Here is an 18775-nt window from a genome sequence, read left to right as displayed (position 1 = left end):
ATAACAATCACTTATAGAAGTGAGTCTTCTGCAACTGATTTATTGAATTGTGAATGTCTTCCTCTTGCATGATACTTCTGTCTACATGCTCCAAACATTGCAACTCACCTCCGAGCATGGATGAATCGCTTTATCAGAGCCATCTTGCTTTGCAAATGTGCTAGTTTGCTTTCCTGTTCCAGAGGGCTTTTGGTCTTTGCTTTTGAAAGACATTTATACGCTTCTGTCAGTGCTCCCTGTGCTTTCTCATAGTTCTGATACTCATCAATTTCCACCTGCAGGAAGAGAGATTCAGATGAGGCTCTTATTCCACAGCTAACAAACTAAACACCTTGAAGACTCACAGAAGCTGGGTGTACCTGAGCACACACATCATAAAATCCTGCCAACAGATCCAGGGCCCTCCCTTTGGTATAGAAGCTGATGATGTTCTTCATAATCTCTGGGTCCTTACGCCAGTCCAGTGACTGCAAATAGTTGGCTGCCATGATGTAAATCTCTCTCTGTCTGGAGACTCCCGCAAAGAAGACAATTTTCTCTGTGTCTCCAGATCTCAGCAGTGCCTTCATAGCCTAACAATGGATGGGGGTGGAGAACAGAGAGAGAAAATATTGTGAATAAAAAAATCAAACAATGCTAAAATGACTGGGAAACCTCATCTGGACAGCCTATGGACTGTTCCAAGACCTACCTCTTAAATCACTCTTGTAAAACTGTATAAAGGTAAGAGGCTCAGCCTCCTTAGCTGTTTTTTCTACCTGTCCCAACTGACCTTTAATTTGTTTCCAGCTTGCGTGTACTTCTTGGTTGCCATGTGGTAATTGCCTTGTCTCATGCAGCAGTCTGCAATTTGCTCCAGCAGTTCTCTCCTGGAGTCCTCAGAGAGGTCCTTGGAGTCCTTAGAGACTGTCATCCGCTCAGCCATCTCCTCTGTGATGGTCAGGTTCTGCTTCAGGCAGAGCTGCAGAGCTTCATGGTACTAATGGAAATGAGAAAGCAATGAGCTGCTGCAAGTACTGCAGTGCTATTTCACATTGTTTGTGGTGTAACTTTTAGAAATTAGCTATATGAAGGCACAAAGCAAGCAGATGTCTATTATCTAATTAGAAAGCTTGTGCAAAGTGTCCTAACAGCAACTCAAATTCAAGCATACACTCATTTTTTTCTGCTAAGAACGTATTTGTTCTTCCCCTAAGAACATGATTTCTCATCTCTTTTCTCAGAGGACATCATTAAGTGGCAGAAAAGAGTTATCAATTTTTTCTTCTAATGCGATGTTACCAGAGACATCTGAGTCAGATTTGTTCGGTATGGTTGATTACATGAAGGTTTTTCAGCAAATACAAATAAAAGAATACAGGTACTTGAAGTATTTCATCAAATATTTTCTTACTTCAAATACAGAAACAAAGGAATAGGATACACCATAGCTATTTCCTTTTAAGCCAGAAAAGAGCTACTGTGCCCTTGCTAACTATGGGAGAAAGTGAGTCACAGCAAATTGATACAATTGACTGCTTTGGGACTCAGAATTTTCGTAAGGCTGAACTGCCAGCACAAGAATGAGGGCAACGACTTCAGGTAAAAAAGGAAGCACTATAACTACATTTGGTGCTGGGACAGATACCACTGATTTTTTTTTTTTTTTTTTTTTTGACTGATAATAATATAATCTCTCCATCTCCAAATATATTTAAACAGTAGGAATTCTTTTTTTCCTCCAAGAATGCAAAGTCTGTGCAGGTGCCAGAAATAAGACAAAGCCAGGGATCCATTTCTGGACCTAAGGCAGCGGGCTGCCACCTCATGACTCACCAGTCTGAAAAGAAAACTTAAAGCTTACAAATGTTTTTGTGTAGGAGCTTATGGACAAAGAGAGATGTGAGCGTATGCATGTGCACACTTGTTGTGCTCCTCTCTATTGGTGCACAGAGGGAGCAGGAAGGCAGAGCTCACCTTTTTGGCTGTGAGCAGCAATTCCACTGCCTTCTCATACTGAGCATGTTCAATAAAAAAATCAGAACAGCGAGCTAGCAGAGCTGGGTCTGACTTCTCATCAAGGTCTTCAGCAATTAGCTGTAAGGCTCCAAACTGCTGCGTGGCAAAGGCTAGCTCCAGTGCTTTGGAGAAGTGTCCTGCCTGTGAAATTAAGGATGAGACTTTAAGGACTAGAATAAGCACTGCAGAATAAATTTACCAGATACCCTAGTGTGGATTAACAGAGTGTCAGAGTGAAGAAATGACTGATAATTGTACATAATCAGATCACACAGTTGATTAAATGCTCCTCTGCTGTAGAAACAGCATCAGTTTAATGTCTGGTATTCTTACTAAGGAGTCGTTTACCTTGTGGTACAACATCACAGCTCGGTCCATTTGCTCTCCCTTCTCCTCATAATAGCAGGCTGCCTCTATCATGTCTTCTGGAGAGCTTAGGAGAGCCAGGTTCATCAGCTGGTCATCTAAATTGTTCTCCTGTTCAAAAGCAAAGATTTGGGTCTCGGTATGCAGCAAACTGACTTCATGAGCCTGCCTCCTTTCAAGCTTTCGGCTTTGTGCTGTCATATAGCAGCCCATCAACCACCTTCTATGGAAAACCCATAGCAACTCCAATGGCTTTGAGCTGCAACAACTATAGCTTGTTTTAGACAGTTCTCTGCTGACATGTAGGACAAGAAAACAGTCCCACACAACCCTTTGTAATGATGTATCCTTGTAGAAGACGCAGGCAGAAACTGGGACCATCTTCATGAAAAAGCAATATATCACAAGAGAGAATGAAACAGATCTCTTGTACCACTTTTACTCTGTACGCTGCCTCAGGTTTGGACATAACAACGTGTGTCTTTCCATACCTTACACAGGCGAATGGCATTGTTAAATGCCTGGGCCCTGGTGTAGAAGTGCACAGCCTGCTTGATTTCATCCTGGCTCTCATACTGGCGGGCCAAGTGGTATGAAGCCGCCCAATTTCCTGTTTCATTTGCTATTTCAGCAGCCTGGAAAGGAAATCACATATCTTTATGCTGTGACCATACTCATCCTAGGAATGAGAATTCTCTGGAAACAAATGGCAGCAGGCTGCTTTACCTTCTGAATGTTGCCCTGAAAGCAGTGGACACGGACTAGGGAAAAATAATCCTGAGCCAGTGCATAGTATTTTAATGCAGATTCCAGATCTGATTGGCTCTCCAGGTATTGTGCCCACCACTTCCACAGGCTCCTAGAAAAGCAACAGAATTAATTGCAGTAACCAGAATTGCCAGAGAATGCATTTCTCAGCCTGGAAATCTTGAACTCAAGACTAGATTTATTTTCTCTGAACGCAGATAGGTTTTACCTAAATACAAGGGTGATATTCAAAGATCTGCACTATGAGGGAGCTCAACCTAAATATCCAATGTGGCAGTTTTGAGTGAAATGTGCCATGATCCTGAAAAGCTGAGGGAGGATCAAAAGGCATTAGGCAGGTGTTGAACTCACAGAGGAGGGGATCCCTACTTCTTCCCTGCTCTCCTTACAGTCTGTATTTCAGACCTGAAAGTCCCACTCAGAAGAAGGAATGAGCACAGTACTGACTTGTCTTTCATCTTGTTGACGTAGTTCTCCAGTGCCTGCAGGTCTTCAGAGAGCATTCGGGGTACCTCAAACCTGTGTGTATCTGACTTCTCATAGCTGTGGACAAAAACAACATATCAGATGTGAAATGACTGACTTAAATCTCACTTCCTTGTCTAAAAAATCCACTTCATGGTTTGCATTTTTTGAGAGCTACCAAGTGGCAACCCTGATAACAGTGCTCCATGTGTTTCCTCTAAGATTATTATCAATCAGCCAGAACGACCAAAAACTCTTAAGACCACAGAGGCAACGAGATCATAGCGTTGTAAACACTTCAAAAGTACCAGTGATGCTCTGAAGAATGATCCAGGAAAGCTCTCAAAACACTAACTATACCCCTGTGCAACTGGCTGAAAAGGCAGAAAAAGCCCTGTGCTCCTCTTGCTTAGTACTTCTGCCACCAAACTGCAATTTCTGCCTCTTCCTCACTGCTGGGAGATGACTGCATTGATGCCACCCATCTACTGCTGGAGTCTGTCCCTGTCTTCCTGCCCACCTGGACCACCTTATGGGTCTGTCTGATCACACTGCAGCTCTACTTTGCTGCTGAATGGGCAGAACTTTCCAATATTATTATTCTTGTGAGATTTCCCACAGTAAAAATCATATAAAAACAGGACTTCAAACAAATACAACACATAAAAATCACCTCCACACACTTCTCCAGGGACTCACCAGCCTCACAGCAGAGGACTGGGCACCAGAAACACCCAAACCAAACCAAATTTTGCCATACAATTTGTGACTGAGACTCTCAAAAGCAAACAGTTGGTTTTGTCATGGAAAGGGTAGGAGAGTAGCTGTGATCTTCCAGAGACAAGCACAGGACTTGGTTATTATTGGCATTCAACAATCAGCCCCTTACAAGACAAGGCTTCCTGACAATAAGCTTTATTTCCCTAGGACAGTGCAGGCAGGTTGACTGCAACACTGCTGAGATAAAAAGCGACCAAAAAAAAAAAGAATTAATTGTTAGCACTCATCGCCAGGCATCCTCTCTATCCCACTTCTAGTCTTCACAGAATAAAAAGGCTCTGAATCCCCCAAACACAATTCTGCCACAGGCTGATGCTTACAGGCTGAGTGCAAGAGCATGCTCTCCGACTGCCTCCAGGTGCTTAGCATAGTTGTAGTAAGTGGTGCGGAGGTGAACCCGGTCATGAGCTTCAGCTGTTTCAATGGCTTTCTGCCACTGGTTTGTGGCCTGATAGAACTTGTTCAGAAGGTCGTAGCGTTTGCAAGCCTTGTACAGCTGCTCTGCGTCCTCCTGAAGGGAGAGGATACAAGCAGCTCATTAGCTCCACGTGTTTTATAGGTGTCCATTGAAGCAGAAGATCACAACAGGCACTGCACTTATGAGTATTTTAGTGATGCAGGTAAGGCAATTAATCTAACAGTAATTCAGTCAGGAGGGCTAACCAACTAATATACTTAGCCTGGAATAGCACATTACTGGGAAACAGGATGTTTATGTGAAAATAAGGAAAGCATTCAGATCCTGGCACTTACTGTACAGTATCAACTGGGGGGGGGGGTTGACATGAGCAAGCCATCAAAAATTAAATGCTGTCATCAGAAGCGCGAATCACTTCAGAAAGGGGAGATGTGCTCATGTGGGGCTGCAGCGAATGGCCACACTGCTAAGGAGTGATGTGCAGAACGTCAGAGGGACCTCAGAGCAGGTCTCAGAGGTAGGAATTCTTCCTTGGATAACTGAGAGCCAGTCCTGGCAGTGAGCACTATTCATGTCAGACAGAAGCAGATCAGGAGGATTTTGCCTGTACTGACGCAAGGGTAAGCAAATTTGGAACTATTATTTTTGAGAGGTTCTTCTGTGGAAGGAGCCTTTTCCTGCCCCACCCAACTGCTGTCCAGCTGAACACTATATTTAGTAAATTGAGATTATCTGTCCAGGATAGAAAAATAGTTTCTGTCTCTTATTGTTTCAAATTCTAAAAGCATAGAAAGTCAAGATGGAAGTTGTTGGCACTATGATGCTACTGTACGAGTGAATAAACCAGCAGAGCAGCATTTGCCTTGCTCCAGCTTCCCTCCACCTCTCCAAACAGATGTCAATATCCAGGAGTATTAACACTTTTCAGCCTCACAGCTTTCTCTGCCAGGAAGCTTTTCCAAACATCTACTTCAAACGTTCCTTTTTTCCTCTATTTAATTAAGGATAGTTCAACTATCTCTAGCATTTAGACTTAAAATGGCTGCAGATTGCTGAATTCTAGCCCTTCCAGTCTTAAAAATCTTTCCAAGAGCTGAACAGTTTGCTCTGATTTTCTCTGAACTTCCAGTTCATCAACATTTTTTTTTCCTGGTAATGAGAAGAGGTGGAAGGCAACGTTCCAGCTGCAGCTGCAACAAACACTCAGATGAAAGCCATCGCAGCCCCGGGATGCAGTGTCTCCGCAGAGGCCCCTGCAGATTTTCTGCTGCCACAGCATTTCGTGTCTAATTGGTGATGTCCTGTGAACTGTGGGGTGTGTCACCATTTCTGACCCTCTTACTGATCGTTTGCCTGGGACTAAGACCTCGATTGTGTTTTTCTAACAGATCACCGATGAAGGCATGAGGTAAAGGCTGAGAAGGACACACACTCTCCTCATCCATGGACCTTGGCAGTGCTCCAGTCAGTTCTCAATCCATGTGATAATCAGCCTAGGCTCCATTTCAGGTCTCAGCTGTATTGGTAAAGCACAATAATCAAGGGCAGAAAATTCAGACTAAAAGGGAGCTGTGCAGCAAAGATGTTCCACTTTGGTATGTGCTGGCTGCCAGGTCAGGCTCCAGGCACGAGGGACACTCTTCCACTGCTGCAGGGGAGACAGCAGAACAGCTCAACTGCTCCGTGCTGGAACCAGGCAAGTCACTGCCAGCACAGCAGGAGCAGGCACGGAGATCTAGGCAGCTGTAGGACAGCAGATGACCCTGGGACAACACAAGCAGCCAGTCTGACTGGGCAGAGCTTTCCACCCTGCAGCCAGACCCCAGCACTGGGGCAGCAACTTGAAACACAGCTCTAGACTTTAATTCTACAAAAAACACTTCAAAATGAAGCTTGCATTTATCGCGTTGGACCTTAAAATATGCTTGTTGAAATATTTTAGCTAGAATATTTTAAAGTACATCTTTTTTTTTTTTTAATCCAGTCAAACCTAGAATTATTAAGTCTGGAAGAATTATGGCCCAAGAAAAATGCAAGACAGAGCTTACAATGTTTCATCCTTAAAAGATGCTTCCTCCATTCAGCACTTTTACTGCCATTATATATCCTGAAAACAGACAAATTGATTTGCCATAAACTTATACTGCTATGGCTCTTGGCACTCTTACTTTCTGACACTGGATTCTGCCATACTCATCTAATTTTCAAGAACCATGAAAACAGCTCATAGGACTGATGAACCTACAGAATTCACACTGATAGCAGAGAAAGACTCCATGCAATGTGGCACAGTAATTGTGCAGCACTGGGTTGTGCAACACTGGAAGGGATGCCTACTTCTTTAGGATAAAAACACAACGTCAAGGAAGTAAGGTAAGAACTACTGTTCATTACTCCTTGGAAACGTGGTTATAGATATTACTCGCCTCCAAAGTTTTGGCATCTCTCTCAGATTTCTCAGATGGTCACATTTTCACTCTGTTCTCTAGTAAACAGAGTGGACATTCTAGGATGCATATGATTGACAGGCTTACCAGCATGCCCAGCTGAACTGCCAGCACAGCGACTCTGGCTTCCTGCTCAGGTTCCCGTTCTGCCTCCCTTAATGCTTTGGCTCCTCTTGCATGACCCATGTTTCCAAGGCAAATTTTGGCAACATCAAGCCTCTGAGTCTTCACACACATGCGAGCCATGTTCTCCCAGACAGCCTCACTGTGATAAAGCAGAAAGAAGGGGAAAGCTGTTATGGTATCACCATCAAGGAGTGGGTAGTAAGCAGGTAAGAGGCAAGGAGCGAGAAAGGACAATGCATTAGCATGTTCCACACTTATGGGACATAAACAGACTCTGGTTGTTCCAATGAAGATTTAAGAGGAATAGAAATAGTTCTCAGACATAAAAGGTAGTAATGGAGCTGAAGGTCCACAGCTTTAAGGAAGTATTGTGGCATTTGATTTATACCAATGTCTAAGCAAAAGCAGTCATATTTGTACATATATAAACATTTATTGTGCACCCATCACTTTTGCTTTTACTGTAGCAGCAACATACGTATCTTCTGACTCTGTATCTCCCACTGTATCCTCCTGGAGAAGCTGCAGCCCATGACTTGGATAGGTGCACTCTTTGCTTGGTAAAAAACTGGCTGGAGTGCTGGGCCCAGAGATGGAGGTGAACGAAGTTACACCTAGCTGGTGCTGGTCCCCAGGTGTCAGTACTAAAAACAGGACCTTTGATACCTTTACTGACGATCTGATGAGGGCACTGAGTGCTCCCTCAGTAAGTTTGCAGATGACACCGAGCTGGGGGAAGTGTTGATCTGCCCCACAGAACAACCTGGACAGGCTACAGTTAGGAAAAACTTCTTCTCTGAAAGAGTGCTCAGGCATTGGACTGGGCTGCCCAGGGCGGTGGTGGAGTTACCATCCCTGGAGATGTTCAAGAACCATGGAGATGTGGCACTGAGGGCCATGGTCAGCAGGCACAGTGGGATGGATTGATGGTTGGACTTGGTGATTTTAGAGGTCTTTTCCAATCTTAGTGATTCTATACGCATAATACTCCCATATCAGAGTTCAGAAATAAATTTATAAAGAAAAAAAAAAAAGAGGGAAGATTTTAACATACAGATACAAAACTTACAGCAGAAACATGCTGCTTCTGTCCTGCGTAGTTCAAAGATGGATCAGCCATTGGCAGCCCACCAGCCATACTCAATAGCAAGGAATGTTGTCTGAGAAATAACTGACCAAACTATTGCATTCTAATCAAAGTGCATAAAAAGTGGCACAAAGAAAAGCCGTGCAATGCTCAGAATGGGAACACCTCAAGGTTGAGAGTTTACACTTAACACTGCAAACACATCTGCCATTACTGGCAGCATTACTACCATCCCAGCTCCAGGCTCCCATGCAATACGGTCAGGGCCATGCAACTTCACAGGGGGCAAGCAAAGATTTGCACAAAGCCTCTTTACATCTGAGGCTCTTCAGAGTAAAAGGCAGCATGTTTGATTAACAAAACATTTGCATTCAAAATAGGGCTTCAGCGGAGATCCATGCGGTTCTCAGGCAGCACCATGACACAAATTGAGTACAAGGATGATGAAAGCAGGAAAAAAAAATTTTCTACTTTCTTTCTTTTTTTTTTTTTTTTGGAAGAGTTGAATGACACTTCAGGTCCTGCACCTGCAAACAAATCCCCTTCCAGTTTGGGGGTGGGGGGCTGACAATCATGTTTTCCTATGATTAAAATGTTTTTCTCTTCCCAGTGGCTGTGGGAAAGACCTGCACAAACAGGGGAAACTGACTAACCGGGAAGCAGCAAAGGAGATGAGACGCAACGTGCTGTCAAGCACATTCAGTCAGTAAAGGAGGAAAAAAATGTTTTTCCTGATTTACTTTAAAATCAGATTATATTTTTATTTGCAACTACAACCAGTGCAAAATTCTCAGGTGGTAATCAATATAAGTGTGCGACCTACACTTCATAAATGCCAAAATGTATGGAGGAAATAAAGTAGGATCAGAAGTAATAAATCAGGGATGAATTTTAGGTAGAAGTTTTGCTTCTTAATATTCTCTGAAAATATTACTGAATTCCTTATATCTGCTTGTCCATGCTGACCGTGGTTCAAACACAGCCTCCTCAGCCTCTGTGCTGACATATCCGAGTCCCTTCCAGAAAGAAATGCCAAAAGGAATATGGAACACCAGAACTGGAAATTCAGTGCTACATCCTTCTGAGTGCCTACGATGCACTTCTGTCCAACACAGAAATGCTGATTTCTACCAGCAGAAGATGCAGCCATTCTCATTTTCATAAGTCTTAACTGTTTTTTTCTTTTAAGCAAGCCACTGCTTATACCCAGAACTGGGGACAGCAGGAAAAGCATCTTTAAAGGACATTTAGGTCATATTAGATATTGTCACCTGGCTTTGATCAACACAGACAGACATTTCTATCACCAGCACAAGACATCAAAGGTAGCATGTATGTATGAATGGCTGCACTTCACAACACACAGGGAAAAGGCATCTATTTCCCAAACACTGTAACATGCCAGAAGAAGCTGCCAACAGCTGAAGGAACACAGGCTTGTGCAGTGCTGTGCCAAACAAACAGTACATTTCTGAAAGGAGATCAAAATCTTTAAGAACCTTGAGAGCTTGCAGTTCCCTGGATGCAAGAAGATGAGAGTTCATGGACTTGAACAGAGACAAGAAGGTAAGAAATTGTATTTAGCCTAAGTGAATGGAAACTTCCGAAAGAAAATAAACTTAATAGTATATTTTTACAAAGTTAAAAATACTGGTGTGCAGAGAAACACAATGAGACTTAAAAGAATCATCCAGGATGGAAAAGACCCCAGATGGACATATGCAGAATTACCCAGGATGGAAAAGACCTTGAAGATTACGAAGCCCAACCACCAACCTGACTTAGCAAATCCCATCACTAAACCACGTCCCTCAGTGCTACATCCACATTGCTCCAATACCTGCAGGGATGGTGACTCCATCTCCTCCCTGGGCAGCCAGTTCCAATGCTTGGCCATCCTCTCTGGGAAGAAATCCTTCTTGATATTCAATCTAAATCTCTCCTTATGTCACTTGAAGACGTTGCCTTGCATCCTTAGCACTTATCACCTGAGAAAAGAGACCAACACCTCCTCACTGCAGCCTCCCGTAGGTGTAGGGAGCAACGAGACCCCACTTCCCTCAGGCACACTTCATAGGCCTTCCTTTCCAGTCCCTTCACTAGCTTCATTGCTCCTTTCTGTACACACCTGAGCAATTCAATACCTTTCTTGTACTGAGGGGACCAAAACTGAACCCAGTATTTGAGGTACGGCCTCACTGCATGAGAACAATGAATGAAAATGAACAACCATTTCCTGCTGTTACTTGTCATCTGTTGGCAGCATTACGCTTTTGTGAATGGCAATGGCTCCTGACAACATCAAAACTCAGTGGGAGCTGCTGTTGCCCAAGGGATTCCTCTCTGGGAGCTCCTGTCCCACACACAAACTGCCAGCGTGTCACCCCTGGCACCTGTGCTACCCATACGCCATAGACCACAATGTACCTCTGCTCTGAAAAGCTGGAGCTCGGCCATTCCATTTGCTCCTCCTCCACTGCAACCCATATACAGAACTAAGCTGGCTGGCCCAGCAGCCAGCTACCAACTGGGTGGAACAGAAAGAGAGGAAGAAACATTTCCCGGTGATGTGCTCTGGGTTTGGTTTGATTTTGTTACCCTAGGGCAACAATCCCCTCCAGACAGTCAGAGGGGCCCAGGCAAGCTCTAACTTCTGTACAGACCCAGCTGGGCAGGAGGTGGTGAGCACACGTTACACATGCAGCACTGTGGACAGACTGCACAGAGCACACTGAATTTATAAGTGTTCACAGCTGGGCAGTGCTTGCATGCGTTCATCCAAAGCAAGCAATGCACTAAGAGCAGATCACCAGCATGCTGAGCACCTGCAACAGGAAAACACTGCCTCTCTGACTATTCCCTCCCTTTGCCTTCTAGAAGTGCCTGAAGGAATGTTTCATCCAAATAATGCAGAGGAGTTCCCATTCTCTCACTGGAGCTAAGGACAGCTTAGTTATCAGATGGGTGGAGAATCCACAGCCAAATCGTCTCCTATGGCCCAGCTGCAGGAGAAGCTGGTTATTTCGTATAGATGCGTCCCTCACACAAAGGACACTGCTGTGATGAAGGTATGTACTTGCATTATCATAGAATCATCACAGAATCACAGCATGGCCTGAGTTGAAAAGGACCCCAATGCTCATCTAGTTTCAACCCCCTGCTATGGTCAGGGTTGCCAACCACCAGACCACGCTGCCCAGAGCCACATCCAGCCTGGCCTTGAATGAATAGATAAACATATATATACGTGCATTACTGCAGTTCAGTTTCTGCTCCTGCTTTGAGAGACCAATCATTGGTCTCTCACCAGCCTCCATGCACTGCAGCCTACTTCTGATATGGGATCAAGGGTTTCAAACTCTTGAAATCACCAGAAGTGTAAAAAAAAAAAAATCTGCCATGCAAAAGGCAGGTGGTCTCACTCCCCAACAGAGGCACAAAGCACACAGCTGCTGAGAACCGCAGAGCACACAACCGAGTGGAGGCTGGGAAGCAGCATGGATCACATCGTGCCAGCACCACAGCAGGATGGTGCAGCAGACTGAGCTCACACACTGATGGCAGCCAGGACCAGGGTGCTGGGGTTCATCCTCCCATAACTCCTGCAGAAAGCCCATGGAACCGCCAGCAACCAAAATGCAGCCAGAACCTCTGTTCTGCCTTTGCCCTGAATCTGTTCTACTCCTCAGTGAGCAGCAAGACATCTCCAGCATCAGAACATTCCCAGGGACAGCTGCGCTTCAGTTTTGCTGTCTCAAGCTATGTACAAAACAATGCAAGCCAGGTTAAGAAACAAGAAACACCAGGAGCTGAACATTCTCACGTAATCCAAACCAAGAACAGTTTCTTTTTTGACAGTTGGTAGGTCAGGGAGAAAGACACGTCTGTCTTTACATCCTTAAAAGGCAGCAACTCTTCTCCCAGGGCTGGCCTTGCTGTCACATACACAAGGCCAAGGAATGATTTACCCTCCCCCCCTAGCCCACATTCTGAGAACTTCCTGTTCTTCCCCTCCTCCTCTTTCTTTTCTTCCCTCTGGAAAGCAGCTCACATCTGTGCTTCGTTAGCCACAACTGGATCCTTAACGAAGACCAGATGCAGCACAGCAGAGCCGCAGGAACGCACTCCCTGCTTGTCTCAGTGCCTGCCTGTGCAGCACGTCAGCAAACTGCCTGTGCTGCACCCTGAGCTTCAGGCCATGCCAGGAGCACGACAGATTCCAAACAAAACCCTGATGCTCCTTCAGACACAAGTTTTTCCATGTATTTGATGAAACAGTTTTTCTAACAGTGTTCTCACCTTTCTGGATCTGTTTTTCTGTGAAACAATGCTTCCAGCATTCAACAGTCTGATTTCACAAAGCCTTCTATCACTACACCTTTTTCCACACAACAAAAAACACAACAGGAAAAGGAGTATTATTTAAAGTGCTGGAGATTCACGTGTCTGAAGCATCTTACAACTCTCTCTCCTCCCTTTTATGGGGTACATTCGAAAAAGGCACGTACTTGCATTCCATCTCATCTCTAAGTATCTTGACCAGGAGAAGAAAGAATCTCTTTTTTCAACTTGGGCCCCACTTTGATAACAGGACCCTAAGCACTGTGCTATAAATATCAGACACAGCATCTACAACACGACGTTATGTATGTAATGCTGTAATGCTGCGGGGAGGTGGGTAGATTTTCCTGCTGCAGTCACTGAGGACATGCAGTGTAACACTCCCGTTTGAACAGCCGACAAAAACAGTGCATGTATTCATCTCAGCCTCAACCAGCCTCCCCCGGTAACTCCAGCACAAGGCCACATCCCCAGCACAGCACCTGGGGTGGGTGAGTGTCCCTTGTGCCTCAGGCACAGCCTGCACCACTACAGAGGGAAATCCAGGTTTCACAGCTGAGCATGTGGCAGTTTTTCTTGAGCAAAGAACAGACACAAGGATGTAGATTCTCAGCAGTTCAACTAACAGGAACACAGTGGATGTACTGTTCTGGTGCTAAGTGTTTACTGAGAGACTCACCATAATGTAAACCATGTCTGGGCTGTCCTGGACAAACACTGGGCACCACCCTGTCCCTATCCTCCACCCATTGCCTACATGCTGCTCTTGGGTGTTTCCATGCAAAGGACGGGACAAAGCAGGTGCTGCTTCCTAAGGAAAATTAACAACATCTATTACTATTTTCCAAATGTTAATTACCTGCATCCTTGCCTGGATATCAGTAACTTGAAATTGCACCTGACTAGTCCCAAAAGAAGCATTAGAATAAAGCAATCTGTCATATATAGCATAGAATCATAGAATGGCCTGGGTTGCAAAGGACCACAATGCTCACCCAGTTCCAACCCCCTGCTGTGTGCAGGTCGCCAACCAGCAGCCCAGGCTGCCCAGAGCCACATCCAGCCTGGCCTTGAATGCCTGCAGGGATGGGGCATCCACAGCCTCCTTGGGCAACCTGTTCCAGTGCCTCACCACCCTCTGGGTGATTCTGATCAACTAATTCATTTACAAGCAACTTCACAATATATGGTTTGCTAGACTAGTTACAGGACAAAAGCATCATGTCATGGACCATACTGGCTACTGAGGGCTTGGACATGGCCACATCAGACACACTACTTGACACCTAAGGTTAATGAGGATTCCACCCTCATCATTTAGAAGTGCTGCGTTAAACTTTAAAGACAACTAAGAAATGAACACTGATCTTCAAATCAATGCAAAATCAACACAGAGCTAAAATGCCAGAGCTGGTGGGACGCTGCCTTTTCTCTTGAAACTGGGAAAGTTCATCATATTTAAATGAATGCTATTTTGGGAAAGGTGTCAGGCATTTTTCATATATATGTTCAAAACATTGAAAGCTGTCTGGACTATTCCTATGAATTCTTCCCTGGCAGAAGTTGATAAAACAGTAAAAATCTTACAGAATGATATTTGTGTTATATTGAATCCATAGCTTTGTCTACTCCAAAAATATCCTGGTAAAGTCAATAGCAAGCCATAGTTTTGTGTGAATTATATCAAACAAAATCTTGTGTCCTAAGTACTGCAATAAGTACTGCTTTAGGCATAAGAAAATCAGCTATTCAATTCCTCCAAACACCCACTCAGACTTTTTCTTAAGATTTTTTCAATACATGGTATTCTGTTGCAATATTTGGCAAAATCACATTATCTATTTTTATACAAATGGAAATAAAGCTGCTTGGTTATCATTGGTATTCTTTGCTTCCTGTCCTGAAAGTATGTGCATTTCAGTTCCAAGAAAGGACTGGAAGGACTAAGAATGGAATATGCTCCTACACATCTGTCAATAGAGAAGTGTTCACTGCAGTGATTTCTTCTCTTTTAAAGGACAGGGAGGATTCCCTGACTGTTCTATACTAGAAGCATAAGATCTAGGCGTGAAGAGAATATCACTAAGTGCCAACAAAAACCTGAATGAGACAGTGAGGAGCTAATAATAATAATAACCAAGCCATTTTAGTAAGAAGAAGCCAGGAAAACTTACTGGATCTTTTCAAAACTCATTTGCTATTCGTTTGGTCCAACCTACTCCTTTCAAGTATGCCCCAACTTTTCAGCTTTTGATGTCGTTATTAGTTGAACAGAATGATAAATGATAAAAAAACCACTTGCCCATGGAATGCTGTTTCAACAATGGATCATGTCCTGCATAAACAAATGCAAAGAGAATTTATTAGGAACTAAACAGAGAAACTCCGTACAGATTCACCTAGTTATCCAAATTACTGAGACTCCAGAAGTAAAATTACATTATTTCTCACACAGAAATGCCCCAAATGCTCTACAAGCTGCTATGCAAATTGCATGGGAAAATTTAACCCACCACTGAACAGAACTGCACCTCGTCACGGAAGACGGCAAACAGCTCATTATGGACAAGGCCAGCCACCAGAAATTCTGCCATGGGAAAAAAAGTCTTGCTAAACGTGTTTGCTAAATTACTGCAGACAGCAATTATCGCTGCTTTGCACTGCTCCTCAGATACACTTTTTCTGCGTTATCTGGGTGGGGTGAAGACTGCAGTGCTGCCATCCCATCTGCTCTGTATGGAGGGACTGGAGCTCCCAGAAACATTCCCACCATCATAAGCCTGGAATCAGCCGCAATGAGACCGTCCTCACCTCCAGGGGGACAACACAGACATAAAATTACACAGCACTTTCTGAGATGATCATCTCACTGTTACTACAAGATGCATCCTCAGGCTTCAATACATTACTGAAAAATCAGTGACCAAAAAATCAGGAAGGAGCAGAGACAAGTTTACTGCTGTACAGAAGAGGTTTATCTTTGGCATCATCTACGATGGCCACATCATCTGCCCTGCTGCAGGCTTAAAATAACAAAAAAAATCCCTGGTCTCTCACTACAAAAGTATGGTCAGACATTTCTTTGAAGAATGATTATAAATGTTTGCCAATAGCAGTGTTTGCCAAATTTCTAAGAACACGGATGTATACCAGTATGACCAATCACTGACAGGAAAAACAGACACAAATGATGCTGCACTGCTGTGAAAGCACAAAGTGCCTCAAGCTTCATCTGTTTAAGGACTGAAATGAACCAAGCGCACAGAGGGGAGGGGAATTTACAGCAAGCTTTGTGCATTCAATTCTGATGGCTGAAAGCTAACTACAGGCTTGTATGGGATTCCCTGAACCATTTTCCACCCCTGTTAGCAACAAGTCTCAGAAAAACTAAGGATCTCCTTAAAACAAATTTCCACTTTGTCTGCATGTCAGTAGGGATCTGTTTACAACGGGTAATGACACCTCGCTGACAAGACAAAAACTGCTTTAAAATTAAAACCTTTTTCACTCTCGTTTTGTTAATCCCATGGATGTGAACTGCTGGCACAACTCAGCACTGTACCCATCCCTCTCCTGACTCCTCGTCCCTCACTCTGCAGGCTGACGACAAGAACACCACTTTACAAGGCACGAGTATTACCAAACGTTAAACCTAACGCAGTTGTGAGGTTTTTCGTTTGTTCAGCTTTGACACTCCTGATGGGCTCAGAGCAAGGAGCACAGCAGCTGCAGCAGGGCTGGACGTGGGGTTCAGAGCCGCATCTGTCCCACAGCCCAGCCCAGCCATCACACCAAAACGCTCGCGACTTCGTTCAGGCACCCACGTATCTCCTCCCAGCTTTACATTTTTCTGTTTGGCTGCCAGGCTCCAATCTAGGGTTGCAAGGAGGGACGGCAGCCTGCTCCAAACGCTGCAGCCCGACGCCCAGGGCTCTGTGTGGGAGCACAGGGGACCCCGATGTCCCGCAGCCCCCCCGGCTCGCACTGAGGGGAGGAGTGAGGCGGGAAGGGGACGCTCCAAGGGGAGGAGGGACAACTTTAGAAGTCTCCATATGTCTTTTCCTTTCAGGAAACACATCCTGTTCATGTTTGACTGCCGTGGCAGCGGCTCTGTTTGTTGCAGTCGACTACGCCCTGAGGCTCACCAAAAACAGCCACAAAAACAGCCATTTCCTCTGAGTGGAGAGGTGGGGGGGTGGGGGGCAGACCTTTTCCTCACGGCAGTCCGCGCTCCAGCCCCCACCACTCGCAGCTCTGGTGCTCAGAGAGACGCAGCGGAGCAAATTCCTCGGGATACTCCAAGCTTTCCTAGCTCCTTTGGGATGAAAACATTCGTTTGGAGTTCAGCTGGGCTTTAAGAATGCCATTTGTCAGCATCCGCGGGATATTCTGAAGCGCTCATCTGAAAGGATCCGTGCCCCTGGCTGCGCTGGGCACGCTGCTGGCCGGCACCCAGCGCCCGCGCTCTGCCCGCAGCCTGGATCCCCACAGCGCCTGCCTCGGCTCACAGGGAATGGACCTCCCCGTCTTCCAGTTCATCACCGGCCTGGCACTGCTCATCAAGGTGCAAGAAGGTGGATAAGCCAAAGCTGGGAAGGACAGAAACTTAAATAAGCTTCTTGGTGTTCTTATTTTATGGAATTATCCTACCTACCTCACAAAATTCTCATTTGCTTCGTCAGAAACACCTCTGGAGTTGACTTTGAGAATGAACGGTGATGTCCTCTAGCCACTCATAACATCCTATCCAAGCTGCCTCCATTTCAAGCCCCATTTCAATGTGCTGCAGCTGACTGAGACCTCGCGTCTTCTGCTAATAGAGACCGGCAGTGAGCTGACAGTCAGATATGACTGTCCAGAAACTGGTAGCCACAGCTGTGTTGGTAGCCTTGGTCTCACTTATTCTTAACAACGCGGCTGCCTTTACTCCTAACTGGGTGTACCAGACCCTGGAAGATGGGCGGAAGCGCAGCGTGGGGCTCTGGAAGATGTGCTGGCTGGCAGAGAGGAGCAAGGCAGCAGCGAGCACGAGCAGCAGGCACGGGCAAGGGGAGGAGCGCGAGTGCGAAGCCCTGGGCTGGGGCTCAGAGTCAGCCGGGTTCCAGGAGTCTCGCAGCACTGTCAAATGTAAGTTCCATCTCTTCTCTGCTTATCCAGGATTGTCATAGATGCAGTGTAGCTGGTCCTGAGGAATGTATAGCCCGGCAGAACGTCCACATATAGCTCTCTGACATCAGTGTCGACCATTTGATTCTAAAGATTTCTTAAGGTTAACAGTAAAATAAAATCAGGAAAATGAGAATAATTATGTCCACCGGCTGGCTATGAACTATGATTCCTCCTCCCTCCCCAAAAGAAGTAATCTGCATTGCACTGTCCTGTTTTATAGCACATGGAACCACGCACTTTGAAAAAATCCATCCAGAAAACTTAAGTCTAAAGCTCTCAGATGCCTCCTGCTTGCTTTTCCCTCTTCTTGGATTCCTGCTATGAGCGTATCTCCTCTCACTACACTAAATCATAATCATGGCTGCTCTGAATACTGAAAAAGTACAAAAAGAACCAAATTTTTCAGATTCTATGTTAGTTCCCTTTTTTTTTCCCATCTGCAGAACAGCTGTATCTTTGGCAAAAATTATTAAGCTGAGCTAGGTATTAACATAGAGAAATACACTTTTGGTGAAAAAACCTAAGTATTCTACTTGTGGAATAAGAAAAACATTAAGCATAGTTCTCAGATGCAAATTCAGACACCTTTGCTAAATCACAGCTGATGGGTCCAAAGGCACTCATTGAGAGCCTCTGCTTCCAGCAGCTCCCAGGGGCACCCAACAAGCAGACAGCAGATGAGCAGATGAGCAGCACTGCCTCAGGGTTTGTTCCGTCAGGCAAACTCAACCAACAGTAAGTGGATCCTTCAAGGAAATGAATTTAAGGGATTAAATGTCTATAAAGTTCATGCCTTGGCAGACGCTAGGA

General features: G+C 44.9%; 2 protein-coding genes across 5 annotated transcripts in view; one reads left to right on the top strand and one right to left on the bottom strand.

Annotated features, from left to right (window-relative positions):
- The window catches only part of IFT140 (intraflagellar transport 140), an 81735-nt gene that overhangs the window by 812 nt on the left and 62148 nt on the right, over nucleotides 1-18775 (bottom strand). For all 4 annotated transcript variants that reach the window (XM_031595401.2, XM_090151726.1, XM_090151727.1 and 1 more), the window contains 10 exons: nucleotides 7330-7507; nucleotides 4698-4888; nucleotides 3580-3675; nucleotides 3091-3223; nucleotides 2856-2999; nucleotides 2347-2475; nucleotides 1957-2139; nucleotides 773-979; nucleotides 360-572; nucleotides 109-275 (listed from right to left, as the gene is read on the bottom strand). In XM_031595401.2, the coding sequence (XP_031451261.2) occupies nucleotides 109-275; nucleotides 360-572; nucleotides 773-979; nucleotides 1957-2139; nucleotides 2347-2475; nucleotides 2856-2999; nucleotides 3091-3223; nucleotides 3580-3675; nucleotides 4698-4888; nucleotides 7330-7507 (1641 nt within the window). The remainder of the gene's footprint in view (nucleotides 1-108; nucleotides 276-359; nucleotides 573-772; nucleotides 980-1956; nucleotides 2140-2346; nucleotides 2476-2855; nucleotides 3000-3090; nucleotides 3224-3579; nucleotides 3676-4697; nucleotides 4889-7329; nucleotides 7508-18775) is intronic.
- Nucleotides 16768-18775, top strand: part of TMEM204 (transmembrane protein 204) — a 29122-nt gene continuing 27114 nt past the window's right edge. Inside the window, exon 1 of the mRNA XM_031595405.2 lies at nucleotides 16768-17923. Within this exon, the coding sequence (XP_031451265.1) occupies nucleotides 17644-17923 (280 nt within the window). The 5' untranslated portion in view covers nucleotides 16768-17643. The remainder of the gene's footprint in view (nucleotides 17924-18775) is intronic.

The sequence above is a fragment of the Phasianus colchicus genome, chromosome 16 (assembly GCF_987193195.1).
Source record: "Phasianus colchicus chromosome 16, bPhaCol1.hap1.1, whole genome shotgun sequence".
NCBI classification, from domain to species: Eukaryota; Metazoa; Chordata; class Aves; order Galliformes; family Phasianidae; genus Phasianus; species Phasianus colchicus.
This window is presented reverse-complemented; position numbering and strand designations above follow the sequence as displayed.